Below are 18,483 nucleotides of genomic sequence, written 5' to 3'. Positions count from 1 at the left end.
TTCTCAAGTCCTCGGCGGAGCGGCCGGCGAGTCGGGCCCCACCTCGGGGGTCGGGGGCCCTGAGCCCACCGCGCCGGCGGAGGCCGGTGCGGCGCCGGAGGGGGCCTCGAGCGGAGCAACGGATGTGCTGCAACTTTCGCCTCCGGTTAGCGCGTCCACATCGGTGGATGCGTCCGTCGGCCCCTCGGGGCGAGAGGGCAGGAGGAGGAAGCGGTCGTCGGGGCGTTCCCGTTCCTCCAGGCGATCCCCCAGCTCTTCGTCGTCGGGTGAGTCTACTGAGGATGATGACGCGCAGGTTACTGGGGAATTTTGGGTGCGGGGGGAGAGGGTGCCTGCTCTCCCACCGTGGCTTGCAAAGCGCAGGCGTTTCGGGGGCGGCGAAGCGCCATCCCCCGGCCCGGCTCAGGACGACCGCGGCAACCCGCCCGGGTCCCACCTCCCCAGGAAGCTCCGGGAGCGGGCGCTGGATGGGTATTATGTGGATATCTTTAAGTTCCTGCGGCGGGAGGGGGAGTTGGGTTTGTCGGGCGGGAAGGCCGACAAAAAACGGAAGGACCAGGCAGCGGCCGAGCGGAATTTCAACAACTGGCTGCAGGGCTTCACCGAATTCCTGGCCCTCATCGGGGCAGCGTATCCCTTGCGAGCCTGGCATCTCGCAGCTCACATGGCCCGCGGGCTCGGGCGCTGGCTGGGGAGACTGTGGCCATCGCTTACGACGAGGCCATCCGCAAGAACGCTTCGCACAAGTGCCTTTTTCGTTGGGACCTCATCCACGACCAAACCTGGAAGGTCGTGGTCCAGCCCGCCATGGGAGGGGCGGCGGATCCTCCCATTCCCACAAAACCCGGCAGAGCCTACCCGGGGCGGGTGGGGGCCAAGGGGTTGTGTTGGGAATTCAACAAAGGTGCTTGCCAGCGGCAAAAATGTAGATATGAGCACTCTTGCTCCCTTTGTTCCGGCAGCCACAGCAGGATCAGCTGTCCCAAGCTGGCGGGACGCCCTCCCTTTCGGCAGGCCCGGTCGCCCAGCGCCGGGCCCTCCCACAAAGATGCCGGTGGCCAGGGCGGTGCTCCCGCCCCCGCAAAACACTGAGGTGCTCGCTCAGCTGCAGTCTCTGGCCCCTTCCCCCGTTCAAGTGGGGGTGCTGTTGGAGTGGTTGCAGCTCTACCCAGACAGGGGGGCTGCGCGTCTGCTGGGGGAGGGTTTCTCTTCTGGCTTCCGCATCCCATACCAAGGCCCACGGAGGGCTTACCATGCCAGCAATCTAAAATCTGTCCGCGATCTCCCTGGAGCGGTGGCTGATAAGCTCAACAAGGAAATCCAGGCCGGCCGCATTGCTGGCCCTTTCTGTCACCCTCCCCTCCCCAACCTCAGGGTCTCTCCTATTGGCGTCGGGCCTAAGAAAGCCCCGGGGGAGTTTCGCTTAATTCAACACCTCTCCTACCCCCGGGGCGACTCCGTGAATTTTTTCATTGACCCAGAGGTTTGTTCGGTCCGTTACGCCACCTTGGACGAAGCCATCCTCTGCATCAGGCAGGCGGGTCCGGGGGCATCCCTGGCAAAGTGTGACATTCAGTCCGCCTTCCGGCTCCTGCCCATTTCCCCCCTGGACTTCGAGCTGCTGGGCATCCACTTCCAAGGAAATTGGTATGTGGACAAGGCCATGCCCATGGGCTGCTCCTTTGCCTGCGCCGCCTTTGAGACTTTCAGCACCTTCCTCGAATGGGCTTTCAGGCAGCGGGTGCCCTCCGGTTTGGTGACTCATTACCTTGATGATTTCTTGTTTATCGGCAGGCAGGGCACCCGGGAGTGTGAGCTGGCCCTTCAGGCTTTTCAGGTCCTGGCCGCCGAGCTGGGGGTTCCCTTGGCTCCCAACAAGACGGAGGGGCCCGCCACTGCCCTCAGCTACCTGGGCATTCACCTGGACACGGTTCTAGGCACGTCTTCACTCCCGGCTGACAAGCTTACAGCCCTTTCAGCCCTGCTTCAGTCCGTTCTTCTCCTCCAAAAATGCAGGGTGCGCCTGGTCCAGTCCTTACTCGGCCACCTTAATTTTGCTTGCAGGGTGGTGGCCCCGGGCAGGGCTTTCTGCTCCTGGCTGGCGAGGTCCTTGTCGGGCTGCAAGTCCCCTGACCATCACATCAGGGTCTCCCGGGGCATGAAAGAAGACCTACTGGTCTCGTTGTCCTTCATCCGAAACTTCAACGGCATCTCCCTTTGGCAATCTGCTTTGGAACCTGGCCTGGAGCTGCAGGTGCACTCTGATGCCTCTGGGGCTTTTGGTTTCGGCGTGTTCTTCCGGGGTCAGTGGGCACAGGGCCTTTGGCCCCCAGAGTGGCACGCGCAGGGCATCACCAGGGATCTTACTTTTCTGGAGCTGTTCCCCATCCTGGTGGCGGTGCACATTTGGCACGACCTCTGGCAAAACAAACGGGTGCTTTTCTGGTGCGACAACCAGGCAGTGGTGCGTGTGGTAAACAGACAGTCAAGCAAATCGGCTCGGGTCATGCGCCTGGTTCGCAATTTGGTTCTTACCTGCCTCACTCATAACATCTCTTTCAAAGCTGCTTTTGTTCCAGGTTTGCAGAATGAGATTGCTGATGCTTTATCTCGCCAGCAGGTGGATCGTTTCCGGCGCCTGGCCCCCGGGGCGGAGCCGTTCCCGGCGACAGTGCCGGCGTTCCTCTGGAGCCTTGGCAACGAGACGTCATCACAGGTGTTTTGAACTCGTTGGCACCGGCCACGTGCAGGCAATACGACGGAGCCGTGCGCGATTTCCTGAGCTTCGCTGCGTCCTCCGGGCGCCCGGTTTGCGGTGGGGTGGACACTGGCCTCCTCCTCGAGTATTTGGTCCGGCTCCATGGGCAGGGGATGCACCCGCGCACTATGGGGGTGCATCTGGCGGGCATCGCCTTCTACTGCAAGGTTTCCGGTTTTCCTGACGTCACCAAGGCGTTTGTAGTTCGCCGCCTAGTGGCTGGATGGCGGCGGGTGGGCACCAGACAGGGGGACCTCAGGCGCCCGGTCACCACGGAAGTGTTGAGGGCGGTCACTGGGGCTCTAGGGCAGGTGTGGGCTTCGCGCTATGAGCGCTTGCTTTTCGCCGCCGCCTTCCACCTGGCTCACCACGGGGCTTTCAGGCCTGGGGAACTGGTCGCCCCTACCAGGGTTCGACCTTCCAGCACCGCGCTGCAATGGGAACACCTCGTCCTGTCGGGGGACATGGTCCACGCTTGGCTGGCTCATTCAAAAACCGACCAAGAGGGCCGTGGGGCCTGGGTCTCCATGCCGGCCCTACCGGGCGATGCCACCTGCCCCCTCCCTCCCCTTATTGAGTGGCTACGGCACAGGCCTCGGGTGGGTGGCATGCTCTTGGTGCACGAGGATGGGTCCCCCCTCACCAGGTTCCAAATGCTGGCGGTGTTCAGGGCATGCTTGGCTCATGCCGGGCTACCGGCCGCGGAGTTCGGCCTGCACTCGTTCAGAATAGGGGCCGCCACGGCCGCGGCAGCAGAAGGCAGGGCCCCGGAGGATATCCGCTGTTTGGGCAGGTGGCGGTCGGGGGCCTTTCGGGCGTACGTTCGCCCACACCTGACTTGTTGATTTCCCTCCTCAGTGCCTCCAGGGACGCCGCAGACTGTCTATCGGCAGGTGTGGGTCGTGGGGCACAGCCTCGTCAACAGAGTCGGGGACTACGCCTGCAAGTCCGAATGGGGCCGGCATCTCGGACTCGGGGCGCACGTAAGAATTTCCTGGTTGGGGCAGGGGCACATGCTTTGGCATGAGCTAGAGCCCAAGGTCATTGAATACATTTTTCAGTTGGCTACACCGGACCTCCTGGTCATCCACCTTGGGGAGGAAGATCTCCCTGCCAGGTCGGGCCTTGACCTGCGTTTTGCGGTGGCCGCCACGCTCAGGAGCTTTGCCAGGCACCGGCCTAATATGACCTTGGTTTGGTCCGAGATGGTGCAGCGGGCTCATTGGAGCGGAGCGGTGGATCCCTCGGCCATGGATAGGGCCTGCAGAAAAGTTAATAAGGCGGCCGCCAAGGTGGTGCTTTCCCTCGGGGGAGCGGTGGCAGAACACTCCGAAATCACCCGGGACGTCATGGACCTTTTCCAGCCGGATGGCGTCCGCCTGTCCCAATGGGGCATGGACTTGTGGCTTCAGTCAGTTCAGTTTACCCTTCGTCGGTGGTTAGATTTGTGACAGGCTCAGGCTTGAGGAGCTTGGGCGGTGAGCTGCAAGGGTGGGCAGCTCGTGGCGGGTTTGCAACGGTGTTGCACATCTGGGGAGAGAACGAGCCTTCCGGCTGGGGCTCCCAGGCTTGCGCCCTATGAGGGCTGGGGGGTGGGGCGGGCAGGCTGGCGGGCCGGCAGGCCGGGCCGCTGCCCGACACCCCAGGGAGTGGGGTTGGGTTGGGCCGTTAGGCGGCCATGGGCTTAGCCGGTGCCCGACACCCCAGCAAGCACGGGAGGAAGACGGGCTGGGGGCGGCCTTGGGGCTCAGCCGGTGCCCGTCTCCTCAGCAGGGGCGGGAAGTGTGGAAGCATTCAGGAGTATGATCTCTGGGCTTCCCTTCCCGCCAGTTTCCCATTCATTGGGATGTGATGTGCGACCCGTTTGCCGCCCAGCTCTGATGTATATAGTTCTTGTTTATATGTTTGTTGTTTAATAAACGGGCTGCGGCCCATTCCTTTCCAGCCTGTCGTTGTGGTGTACTTATTGAGCGAGGGAGTCTCACCATCTACAGCAAATAAGATGCACCTGAATAACCAGGGGCAGCCATTGCTGCCGTGGTGAGCAACGCAGCAAGATAAGGGGCATGCATGGCCTGGTGGCAAGCTGCAGAACCGGGTGCAATGATTGGCTCCCCCTGAAAAAGGCGGGAGGAGCCTGGGTATATCTAGACGCCTTCCCCGGTCCGCGCCCTTCCCGGCGGCGAGAACCAGCAAGGCGTGGCCCACCCACCCTCCCTGTAATTTAGGGTTGGCGGGATTTTTGGGTCCTTACTGTCGCAGTCCGGCGGGTTTGCAACGGTGTCGCACATCTGGGGAGAGAACGAGCCTTCCGGCTGGGGCTCCCAGGCTTGCGCCCTATGAGGGCCGGGGGGTGGGGCGGGCAGGCTGGCGGGCCGGCAGGTCAGGCCGCTGCCCGACACCCCAGGGAGTGGGGTTGGGTTGGGCCGTTAGGCGGCCATGGGCTTAGCCGGTGCCCGACACCCCAGCGAGCACGGGAGGAAGACGGGCTGGGGGCGGCCTTGGGGCTCAGCCGGTGCCCGTCTCCTCAGCAGGGGCAGGAAGTGTGGAAGCATTCAGGAGTATGATCTCTGGGCTTCCCTTCCCGCCAGTTTCCCATTCATTGGGATGTGATGTGCGACCCGTTTGCCGCCCAGCTCTGATGTATATAGTTCTTGTTTATATGTTTGTTGTTTAATAAGCGGGCTGCGGCCCATTCCTTTCCAGCCTGTCGTTGTGGTGTACTTATTGAGCGAGGGAGTCTCACCATCTACAGCAATAGCTATCTTTCCACAAGGATAACTCTCTATTTGTCTGTCATTGAGGTCCCCAAGTAGGTTTTACATCTTCCTTCCAGACTTTGTTTTCAATGAATCAATGCAACAATTAGACTTTGCTATAAGCTGGCTGGTATTTTGTGTCCACTGTCTATCTGGATTCATTCAACTTAAACACAAGCATCTTCAACTGCAAAACTGCCATGTGGTCTTCTTTGCAGATGTTTGTGCATCACTACGCAGTGGATATAGCTTAAAGAAAATAACTGGCCACTAGAAAAGGGTGCAACATTCTTTATTTGTTTGACAGACTTACCCTCCCCACCTGCAGTGAGTAGCTACCTATTCTCTCAGTGGGGAACTGAACAGAAGAATGGTAGAACATATTCCTTCCCTCCTCTGCTGCAAGTCATTTCTTGTTATTTCTTACTGTACTTTGTCTACTCATGAAAACTGAGGTGAAATGGTGCCTCTCCCACATGGTGCACAATGATTTGGCAGGAAAGCATTGCCTTGGGCACTGAGTGGGAGGGATGCCTCTTCAGTTTCTTTCAACTAGAAAATTCTTCTGTGTGGCCAGCACACGTTTTCACAGTCCCAGTGTGGGATTGCACAGATGACATTCAATGAATAAAAGTTACAGGTGAAAGCAACCCTGTTTTACCCTTGACTGCTGTGCTCTCATCAATCCATGCAATCCACAACAGTCTCTATGATCTAGGGGAAAAGGGGTCCTGTTTGGTGTAAGTCATGCTATCTGTTTTTATTAGAGATTATGACCCTGTGTAAAGCAGGGAATGGGATGGCTGATTCTGCAAGTCTCTTGGAGATTCCAACCTGTGTATACCAATAATGTACTGCAACTGCTCCTAATAATCTTCTGAATTGCTTTCTTTGTATTCTCAGTAGTCTGTACATCAGTCTTTATGGTTTCTATGAACTTGCTACTGATGCTGACCAAGTAATTCCATCTATCATTTTCTTTGTTGTCTTTTCTGTCCTGACCAGACTGTGTATATTGGGAACTCTGCAATGTGATGTTTGCCTGTCATTAACAATACACTCACATAATAAAATAATGCATTGTAATAACATCTGCTGTTCTAAGTACCAAGCCGTCATTGTGGTTGTTTGGGGACCATCTGGCAATGAAAACTGGCAAAATAGTAACATCAGCAATCCAGAAATGACAAGACTGCTTCACTGAAGAAATAGTTACTACACTGAGCACAAATAAGAGAAAGGCCTTAGGGCCATACTAGACATGAGAGTGTCCCTGAGTCCAACCCATGGATGTTGTCTCCATTTTAAAGGCTAACAATGTGATTTAGAAATGCTGTGTGGGTTCAATCTTTATTAGGTCCACAGCATGGTAGGATGAGTTTCTCTTGTTAACCCTGTTCCTTTTCAAGTGCCAAATCAATGTGGGAGGGGCAGTGAGGCCATTTTGGCACTTAAAAAGCATGGATGGTGCAAACACCTCATCCCGCTACATGGCTGGTCCAATCAGAATCAGTTAGCAGCATTTTTAAATTGCCTCACGAGGCTTTAAAATGGTGTTGACATCCATGGGTCAGACCTAGGAGCACTGCCATGTCTGGTTTGGCTTAGTTACACTATACTGTGTTTCACATAAAGTTGTTAGTTCAATCAGTTGAGGTGCAATGGTTGAGAAAATTGTGTACTTCTGCATTAGAATATAGTCCCAAATGAATATGAAAATTATTCATTTTTGTGCACTGCCTTTGTCAAAACCATTATTTTGTGCATTGTTGAACATGGTACTTTGATACAAGAGCATTTAGGCCAAAATGTATTTTTACATTCAGATGGATGGGGGAGCAGGGCTAGATGGGCACTAAGACTCTGCAAGCATTTTGCAACAAAGAAGGTCCAGCATGCTTTGTTTTGTGGCAGAGGAATAAATAATCTACTAACATCTTATGTGAAACAGACATATAAGTACCAATCAGCGTCAGGCTCTAGAAATATGGATCAGACATATTTATTGTGCTAAAAACCTCTAGGACTTGGTGAGCAACAGTCTTTTAGCTTGTTCACATATTCAGAGACTGTTATCTCTGGGTTGTCTGCATTTAATGACAATTCTTGTCTAAGAAGAAAAGGCTTTTTCAGTTTGACTACCTTGCTGACTAACTTAAGTCACACATGGGGCACTCTTGTCTCTAAGGATGGTCACCTTTGGATACGAAATATAACCACTACAGCGTTGTCTATATTGTGAGGATGGAAAGTGATTCAAGAGCCTTGAAGCTGAGTCAAGAGCCCCTTGATTTACTACTTCAATTTGAAAACAAGTCAGAGGGTGAGTGTGCAATATGTTACATTCTCTGCATGAGCAGCTGAAATGCAGAGACTGTTTCAAGTGGCGACAGAGTGGCAGACATAGTTTGTAAGCTAGCCTTAAGCCACTGATGGAAGGAAAATTGAGGATCTCATAGGCGTGCTTGATTTCAAAAGATACATTATTCATTTCTTTAGACTTGTGCTAATAACCACAATGAATCAACTAGGTGGGACAGGTTAGAAATCTTAACAAATGATTGTTTGAAGCTTGCAGAGTTGTTTTGTGATTGAAGTTTGTGTTTAACCTCCTTCCTTTATATCACCTTACAAAGAGTTGAAGTATAACTAGTGTGAAACTTGCTGGAACAATGTGTATCTGACTCTTTTCAGAATGCTTTAGCTGTGCATTGTTCTTTTGTCATGTTCTTTCATTTCCCTCATGTTGGCACTAAAATACCCATAACAGTGTTTACAGAAACTCTTCAAAGGGTTCTCTACAGCAACACTGGGAACATTACAACAGCTCTAATTGTGAATGTTTCAATGGGATTAAGGGCTGGTATGTTTTTTGTATTAATGTAAGTACAGATGCTGGTCTTCTTAGAAAAAAAATTCCCCTAATGTGTGAGAAGGGCTGGGCAATGGTGTTGGCATCATCATATTACAATCATATTCTTAGTTTGTTGGGCAACAGTCTATTCTCCAGAATCAGCACCCTTATCAGCTTTACCAGCATGGCCACTGGCCATGCTGACAGCTGATGGGAATTGTAGTTCTGAACATCTGAGCCGCAGGTTCTCACCCTGGTATTCCGGGGTAGGAACCCTCGGCTCTCTGATTTCAGGAACTGCAGTTCCTCAAGCCCCTACGGCATAGCCAATTGGCCCATTTTGACTAGTGACTGATGGGGTGCTGGATCTAATTTATCTGGAAAACGCGTTCTCCTATTCTAATCCCTATAGTAAGTACATAGAAACAAACACAATATGTACAATTGGCATTGGATCCAGCAAACACAGCATGTAAAATATGCATTGGATCCAGACTAGCTACAGTTGCCAACATAATGCTGGGAGCCAGCAGGAGCATTTGAAGGGTGGGGAACAACTCATTATGATGTCATTTCTGGTTTCTGCTCTCCCCTCCCCTTGCTTGAAGTGAAGTAGCTCAGTGGAATTTGGAACCTGGTGGTGAGAACTTGCCCACCTCCCCAGGGAGTACGGAAACCTGGAGACTAACATTTCCATAAACACAAGGTTTTTTCCCCATAAAATGTGGCTTTCCCATATACCCTCACAGTGTTGCAAAATGTTCCTGAAATCCTGTTCCTGGTGGGAAAAGGAGGATCTAAGGAAAGGGCAGGAGGGGGTAGGTGGGAAAGTAGTGCTCAGCGGTTAGAAATCCTTGCACCTACACAAATGCTTGCCTGTAACCAAGCTGTTTAACATTAACAGGAATCTCATTAATTCACATGGGCATTTTAGCATCCAGTTACTACTTTTTCACTCCTCGAATAACACTGGCTTTTTAAATATATTAAGTTCTTACTTGGTGGTTTTACGGCCGTGATTATAATGTGTATGATATTTCCATCTGGAAAGAAAGAAAGTGATGCACATGATGGTAATGATAATGATATGGTGCAAAAGACTAGAGTAGTTTGTGCTGAATGAATCTCCACTCAGAGAGGAAAAGAAGCAAAATGTTTGCACAGAATTACAATGTCTTGCTTGAAAAGAAGTAGGAAAAAAAATTCTGACATTTTTTGCCCAAGCACAGATAGGAGGCGGAACTCTTTTTCAATTATATTTGGATTTATGATTCATCCATCCATCCATAAAGGTTGGACTGAAAGCAATTTCTGATAGTTGTAAACAAATGTCTCTTTGTGTTGATTTTTACACTTGTTCTTGCAAACTTTTTTTCTGAATACTAAAAAAGGGAACAGCTCAAACTTTTTTGAGCACTTGCAGGAGAGTTGTAGGCATGTATCCCGCTGTGCAGTTCTTCTTGTGGAATATCATTTCTGTTGGCAGGAAAGAAGGGAGCCGTTTTAGCCTGTTCCTCTCTCCCATGGCAGCTCCTCACTTTGCCCATATGCTATTCCAGGCCCACTGATCCCCAAAAACAAATGAATGAAGCAGTAGTGTCCTGCTCTTTAAAGTTTCCTGATGCTTGGGTACACACCACTGTTGCTAATCTTAAATGATCAGGGTTGAAGCATGCAACAGATATTGTGTGTTATCTGACTGTGTCTTTCCTTAAAAGTAATATTACTTGTTGAATTATTTTGATGTGTGGTTCACCAAAGACTAATCTGTGTACACATTGAAGGCCTGGTTGGGTGATCATTTTTCTGTCTGGTTTATGCTTCCCTTGTGTCCCCATAGACACATGCACATAGTTAAAGTTTTATATGATAGGGCCTCTGCAATATGAATTAAGCTTCTTGGAAGTGGTTTGTCATCATTACAACATTATAAGGTTTGCCAGTATTATTATCCCCATATTTCAGGTGAACAAATAAAGCTCAACAAAAATGTCCATTACTGATACAATGTAAGGACTGGGAACATTTGGGACAAGGCAGACACACTTAACTCCTACACTGCACCAGTTTCTACAGTGTGAAGTCAAAGCAATGCATTTCACTGTGCATCAGTTAACATAGACTGCAACGTAGGTCAGAAACTAGCCATCAGTAGTACTGAATTAGTAAAACTGTGCATGGGCAGATTTCCCAGTTTTATTTGCTTCAGGAAAAGGAAGGCAGTTTCCGTTTGATCTATCTGTCTATTTAAGTTTTCCATATTTATGCTGCAGTTCCTTCAAGGACATCCAAGGTGGCATGTATGATTCATTCACAACAACCATCAGAATATGTTAAGCAGAGAAAATGACTGACCAGTCCATGATCACCCAACAAGCTGTGTGAGGTTACGAACCTGGGATTCTCTAGTCCTAGTTTGATATTCTAATACTTACTGCCTTTCTATTACTGTAGCATGTATGCTAGGCCCACATTGTTCACAATGCAGCAATGTAGAACTGTAATAGCACAGAGTGTTTATAATTTCCACAGTGGGGATGGGAGAATGGGAAGGAATCAGCTAGTGATTTATTGGCTTTTTGGATTCTAGATCCACTTTTTTTTGTTCTAGAATCTGTTTTTGTAGGGCATTTACTCTTGGCTCATGATAGATGACATAGGATGTGTGAGGGCGATATGGATGCAACATCTGTCATCCCATTGATCGCCAGGGCTGATCTGGCTGACTAGGTGGGTATCCCCTCCCTCATCAAAACACACAATGGAGTGCCACATGTACCATGTACAAAGAAAATGTGTTGAACCCCTGCCGAGGCAATAATAGTGTAAGACCTGTTAAATCAGGGTGTAAACCCTCAAGCATGTATTAAGAATGATAATAAATTCAATGATAATAATTCACTATACCAACTGAATAAGCTCAAAGAACTGCTGAAGTGAACAATGAACTATAAAGTCACTATACACATAGCTGTGATATCCATTGTCTCATGGGTTCCTTTCCTTTAGATGATGTGTTGATTCACACCTTATTCTTCATATGAATCCAAATTAATGTGGGAATTATCCTCCTTACAAATAAATCCAAAGAGTCAGAACTGAAGGGGACTTAAATGTGAGCCATTCTCTGATGTCCACTGTATTGTTCCAATAGCATAATAATATATTGAACCCTCCGTACATAAACATCGTTTTTGACAATCTTCCTCAGAAGTATGAAATCTTTTTTGCATTTGTCTTATGCCTTACAATGAACAGGTTTCTACAATGCACAAATTAAAAGCAGGAAATGCACCAACAGTGAAAATGGTCTATATGCTTAGTCCTGTATTCTCCCTAATACAGACAAAACTATTCTAATATGATATCCTTACTAATACATAAACCTATTGACTATAATACACACACACACACACACACACACACACACACACACACACACACAGGAGCAGCAGTGGCATAGTGGTTAAGAGCAGGTGCATTCTAGTCTGGAGGAACCGGGTTTGATTACCCGCTCTGCCACCTGAGCTGTGGAGGCTTATCTGGGGATTTCAGATTAGCCTGTGCACTCCCACACATGCCAGCTGGGTGATCTTGGGCTAGTCACAGCTTTTTGGAGCTCTCTCAGGGTGTTTGTTGTGAGGGGGGAAGGGCAAGGAGATTGTTCGCCCCTTTGAGTCTCCTACAGGAGAGAAAAAGGGAATATAAATCCAAATTCCTCCTCCTCCTCCTCCTCCTCCTCCTCCTCCTCCTCCTCCTCTTCTTCTTCTTCTTCTTCTTCTTCTTCTTCTTCTTTATAAACGCGAAATACCACTCACTGACTGACTGACTCATCAAAAGAACACAAAAACCACCGAAACTACAAAGTTGAAATTTGGCACACCAGTTTGTTATGTGCTTCAGGTGCTCACTAAGAAAGGATTTTCCAAAATATTCACTTCCACTTGACTTATTAGATATTTACTGTTCAACTCTGGCCATCTTCATGAACATTCTAAGGGTGACAGTTAAACACCACGAGTTTCATGTCCTTCAACATGGTATTTTCAATGGTTTTTGAGTTCTTTTGATGAATTAGTCAGTCAGTGAGTGGTATTTCGTGTTTATATATATAGCTTCGTTTCACAGGACATTTTAATGAAGGGCACTTTGAAGCTCTAACTCCATTTGTCACACCGACAAGTTCTGCTAATGCCCACCAAACAACAAGCACACTTGATCCAAAGGTGCGCCAACTGCATTCTAACACCGCCCTCCTCAACGCACACAAACCTGTTCCTTCTGGTGAAATTGCTAAAGGGAGAAGAGGAAGTCATGAGACACTGACATAAAATTTTCAAAAAGAACATGTATGCATTTCTGTTCTACAATATGAAGAACTCTCATCAGAATAGCACATTCCAGAGAGAACCACTCTCAGGGGAACTTGAAAAGCATCCCTGTTGAATAGTAGATGTGAGGTAATCAGCATAAAGATGGCAGATTTGATCTTGAATGTTGTCTAGAGATGAAGATGCATAATATAGCAGAAGTGCACATGTTGCATTTTGTGGTATTTACTTCAGAATGGTTGACATCAGTCTGTATGCTGCACCCAAAAGGATGTTTGATATTTTTCTAGTTCTTGCTTGTAGCTCAATCAGTCATAACACAGTGTTGAAGGGCTAGCTTTTAGTTACTTGGAAGCAAATGCATAAGTAATTTAGGATATTCTAGGTGTATAATATTCCAGACTGTTATGTACAAATTGTCCTTGTTTGGTTAACTATTTACATCTGAGCTAGCTGTTTCTTGAGCTTTAGGAATACCCTTCTGCTGTGTGAAATTTATTTTGATTATAAAGCATAACATGTACTGTATAATTGTTCTATTTATGCAAATTTAAATGCAGAAAGCATTACAGCCAGTAAGGTATTTTATTCCATGTTTGTATTGATGGAGAATTATTTAAGGAAACTGTCTTTTTAAAAACAAGTTTTGGGTAGAGTGCTTTGAATTTCTGAGACATTTCTAAGACATCATATAATTTGTTTTGTTTTGTATAATTTGTTTTGCTTTGGTAAGACCAAAGTTTCCTTAAGATCACAATTTTTTTTGTGAATATTAAAAAAATCCTTGAATAACCTCATTTGCTTCAAGAATTTCAAATATGTAATGAGGAATATACAATGTAAAGTTATGTGTGATGCTAGCATATATGTTTTCATAGACATGTATGTAACTGCCAACAGACCTGGAGAAAAATGTCCTGTCACTTCATTACAGGCTTAATGTACAAAAATGAACAGCTGAAACTTTGCATGGCATAGAGGTAAAGAACGAAACTAGCTTCTTATTAAACCTGTGCTAAAGGAACAGTACATTTGCCCCAGTGCCTCAAATAAAGACACATGGGTTTAACTAGTTTAATAAAGTTAGCCAATTTATATCATCACATTTAAATATGCTAATATTTGAATAGGTGGGCTGCATTAGGCAGTCTAGCCATGACTTCCTTTGTTTTGGCAAATCTACCCTGGTTCCAAACATGGCAGTGGCTTCAGCCAGCCTTGTTTATCCTCCTCTGCACATATTGTGCTGAGAGGTACCCAGCACCAGCCCCCTACCCTAATGCGCCATAAAACCACTACCAGATTCAGGAAGATATTGCTTGGCGTCAAAGACACTCCTTCCCAAGCTCTGTCCCCCTGAAAAGCCAGTGAGGGTCTATTCAGGACATGCCCAGTCTTCATCCAGCCTTCCCATTGGATGGCTCACATTCATTACAGCAAATCCCATATTGCCTTGTTTGAATAGGGATGGGGCAAATTAATCCCCAATTTAAGGGCTATGAATGCTTCTTTTCTCTAGGCCTGTCAGCACTCTTGGGCCGTTTCCGCATGGCCGTCGATGCGCCTCCACGCCGGCAGAATGGCGGAGGCCGTTCGCACGCACGCGTGCGGGTGGCCTCAGGAGAGGCCAGCAGGCGGCAGGCGGCTCCGCATGGAGCCGCCTCTGCCCCCTTCCCCGTCCGACTCACCGTGTCCCCGTCGTCGGCCTGCTGGCCATCGCAGCCCCTCCCACGCTGCCCTCCGACCTCCAGGGGTCGGAGGACAGCGTGGGCGGGGCTTCGACGGCCAGCAGGCCGACGACGGGGACACGGTGAGTCGGACGGGGAAGGGAAACAGCGTATTCCCGGCGGTGCTGTTCGCACCGCGCCGCCGGGAACACGCTGTCTGGGGAAAAACAACCCTTTAAAGGGTTGTTTTTCAGGGCGGCCTAACGCCGCCCTGGGGGAGGGGGAGCGCCGCCTGTGCGAATGGCTCCCTGGGAACGGCGTTTTTACCGTTCCCAGGGCGCCATAAAAAGGCCGTGCGGAAACGGCCCTAAACAATTTGTTGTTTTCCTGTTGTTCTTTTATGATTTTAGAGACATAGGCAGCATTCCTAAGCAGGTTTACTCAGAAGCAAATTCTGCTTTATTCAGTTCAGGAAAGTATTCATAGGATAGCATCCATAACAGTTTAAACAAACTTATATTCAATATTATAGTGCTTAAGCCATTTATTTTTGAATACCTGTCTGATTCCAGCAGAATTTCTCTAGAGTAAATGTTACATTGTCAAGCCTTCTAAAGTGAACTGCTATTTTCAGAGAAAGCTACAGCAAGAAGTTCTGGCTTTGAGTATACATACAGTGCATCTGAAAAAAATAAGGTTGTTTGTGGATGTGATTGTCTGATTCAAAGGAGCTGACTAACAGCTTCCATCATCTTTTGCAAGCTGAGCACAATCACCATTTAGCTGAGCTTTTCAAGAATAAAAGTCCACATACTGCTGCATGGCATGTGATGCTTAAAAAAACATTCATATTACTAACTTTCCTGTAAATTAATCTTGTCTCTCATCAATTTTTCACCAGCTTCACTCTGATGTTGATAAAGGAGATGGCTCAATCAAATACATCTTGTCAGGCGAAGGAGCAAGTTCCATTTTCATTATAGACGAGAACACAGGAGATATCCATGCTACAAAGAGGCTCGATCGGGAGGAACAGGCCTACTACACTCTTCGAGCACAAGCGCTAGACAGATTGACAAGTAAACCCGTGGAGCCTGAGTCAGAATTTGTCATTAAGATTCAGGACATCAACGACAACGAACCTAAATTTCTGGATGGCCCTTATACTGCTGGAGTACCGGAAATGTCTCCTGTGGGTAAGTTCTTGTGGTTGAAAATCAGTGACTTTTACGTCTTAAAATGCTTTTCTCACTAATATTGAGCGCCAGTGTGGTGTACTGGTTAGAGTGTCAGACTACTATCTGGAGACTCAGGTTCAAATTCTGTTCTCTCATGAAAGCTGACTGTATGATCTTGGGCCAGTCAAACATTCTCAGCCTAATTTACATCACAGGATTGTTCAGAAAAGATTGTTCACCAAAGGCACCTGGTGGGCCACTGCGAGTAGTAGTGCTAGGCCTGATGGACTCTGGTCTGGTCCAGCAGGCTTATTCTTATGTTCTTAGAAGACAAAACGATGTAACGATGTAAGCAGCTTTGGGTCCCAGTTGGAAAGAAAGGTTGAGCATAAGTAAATACTTAAATTTTTATTACCTTGGGATTATTTGAGATTCAATTTTCCAATTGGAGAATCAAGCTTAAATCATCAGGTAAGCAGCTGGAATGGCTGGAAAGATATTTTAGGATTAATGGTAAGCTCCAGAACTGTAGTCTGTAGTCATAAAATAAAAAAGCTCCAGAACTGTAGTCATAAAAATGTAGTTTTAAGGTTTTTATATATCTTGTACCCCTGATCTGGCGGCCCTATCTAGAGTCTTTGGATCTTTGAAACTAAGTAGGATTGGTCCTGGTTAGCATTTGGATAAGAGACCACCCGGTTCCCGGATTGCTATGCAGAGGTAGGCAATGGCAAACTAGCTCTGAATGTCTCTTGTGATGATAACCCTTCATGGTTGCCATAAGTCAGCTGTGACTTGATATCACTTTACACACACATACACATTCACACACCACATACACATAAAGGCATATGGGTAGGAAACTCCTTCTCTGGGCACCACCACCCCCAGCAGCCCCACCTCCCTGGCAGCCCTGCCCCTGCATCAGCCAGATTTCATAAGGTGGGGATTGAGGAAGGCCCCCATCCCTGAGCCCCACCCCTTGGTCTGAAAGGAAGTCCTTCTTTTAGCAGACCCAGTCCTGCCTTGGACTATCTTTTCAAGTTATGGAGAGCATTTCAACAACATACCCATGAGCCTTTGCTAAATATGCAAATATGTAATTTGCATATTTATCAAAGGCTCATGGGCATGTTTTGAAATGCTCGCCATAACTGGAAAAGACAGTCCAAGGCAAGACTGGGCCTGCTAAAAGAAGGACCTTCTTGCAGACCAGGGGGCGGGGCTCAGGGGCAGGGGGCTCCAGCTTGCCTGCATTGAAAGGTGTATGGAACGCTGCCCCCAGCCCTGCCCCCTGGCCTGCACAGAGGTTGGGGGTGTGGCCCCGTCTCCCTTCACCTCTGGCTTTGGAGGCTGGAGGGGGCAGGGTGGGGCTTGGTGGCTGCAGCGCATGCCATTTGGTCACGTGGGGGACCAGGTGCCCCCAAATGACCAAAAGGCATGCACCTGGGGACATGGGGTGACCCCCAGGCAGATACGCCACTGCATACACACAAATGATTATTGTCCCCTACTCTTTCCTTCTTCCATGAGGCAGTCTGCTGAAAATGGGGTGAAATATAGTAATATAGAGATCTATGCTGGAAAAAGAAAATAATGTGATTTCAGGCTAAAAATTGAAGTAGACCTTCCAAGAGAGAATGATTAGCTTCAAGTCATCCAGTGACCTTCATGGGAAATGAGGATTTGAATATAGCCTAATCCACACTGAAAATAAATATCATGTCATCACACAGAGTTAAGTAAAATTTTGTGTCCAGCGTGGATCTAAGGGAACTATGAAATAATTGTGAAGGACCCTGACCTTTAGTTGGTAAGACAGGGTGAAACAAGGGGGGAGGTGCTAAGTAATAAATGCATGTTCCAAAGTCAGTTACTTAAAGCAGTGGTTCTTAATCAGAAGATTGGAGCCCAAAAGTGGGATACCAGACTAGGAAGAGGGGCAGAATGATCTGGGAGAGGAGGATCTGGGCGGCTCAAATCAAAATATGGAGTTGCTATGCATAATGTTGGTTAGCAATACTATATTACTATACTGCCAAATACTGAACGTGAAAACTAAATTGTAAGGTTACCTAGTGTTAACAGATGCAAGATTCCTGCACTTCATGTAGCAAAGGGGCAAGTAGCATGATTTAAGGTGCTGTCTATAGTTCATTTATGGTGACATAATGCTGGAAACTGGTGGGAGGTTTAAGGAGGCAGAGAAACATAAATAGGCATTGTGGTGACACCACATCATTTCTGTCACAAACCTGGAAGTGACGTCATGGCATTAGTGCAACACTTTAGGGTTCTGCTGAAAGTCAGTGGTTTTAAAAATAGAGTTTCAATGGAATCCTAGAGCACCATGCTGTTGTAATGACATCATGTGGGTTTGTGGCAGAAGGGCTATAGTGACATTGCCATAAAGCCTATCCCCCCAGCCCCCGCCCAGTTTTCCTCACAGGTATCTTTGTGTTCATGTAAATATGTTAACAAGGGACATTGCCAGGCTACACAGTGAGAACAAACGAAACAGAACAAACAAACTCAAATGCTGAGCACCATCAGTGAAATCCCTGTTACAAAATGAAAAAAAGTAGTTTGAAGCATGAGTCAGGGCAAAGGGAAGACAAATAAATCACTTTTCCTGGAATATGATTTTCACAAAAGGTAAGCATAAACATCAGTGTTGGGTTGTTATCTGGCTCGTTTCCACAGTCCTTTAGTATAAAGTCAGGACAGGGAAAGATGTGAATAACCTAGGACGGAAAGAGATCAGTATTTAAGAATTTCAGGAGGATTGGTTGAAGTTGAGAAAAAGTTCTTAAAGCTATTTCCAGCAGCTCTATGGAAAGAGGGAAATAACTTAGATAATCCAATACTTTTAAAAACAAATAGTCCACACCTTTAAGAAATGTATGCATCTGTTGCAAAGAGAACCCATAATATTC

The 18,483-nt window shown here is 47.9% G+C and overlaps 1 protein-coding gene across 1 annotated transcript in view; it reads left to right on the top strand.

The window, feature by feature from the left end:
• LOC125438911 (cadherin-7) overlaps positions 1-18,483 on the top strand; it is a 149,850-nt gene that overhangs the window by 63,914 nt on the left and 67,453 nt on the right. The window contains exon 3 of the mRNA XM_048507603.1: positions 15,271-15,565. Within this exon, the coding sequence (XP_048363560.1) occupies positions 15,271-15,565 (295 nt within the window). The remainder of the gene's footprint in view (positions 1-15,270; positions 15,566-18,483) is intronic.

The sequence above is a fragment of the Sphaerodactylus townsendi genome, linkage group LG09 (genome assembly GCF_021028975.2).
Source record: "Sphaerodactylus townsendi isolate TG3544 linkage group LG09, MPM_Stown_v2.3, whole genome shotgun sequence".
Taxonomy (NCBI): domain Eukaryota; kingdom Metazoa; phylum Chordata; class Lepidosauria; order Squamata; family Sphaerodactylidae; genus Sphaerodactylus; species Sphaerodactylus townsendi.
The sequence above is the reverse complement of the archived record's forward strand: the minus strand, read 5'-3'. Positions and strand labels throughout refer to the sequence as shown.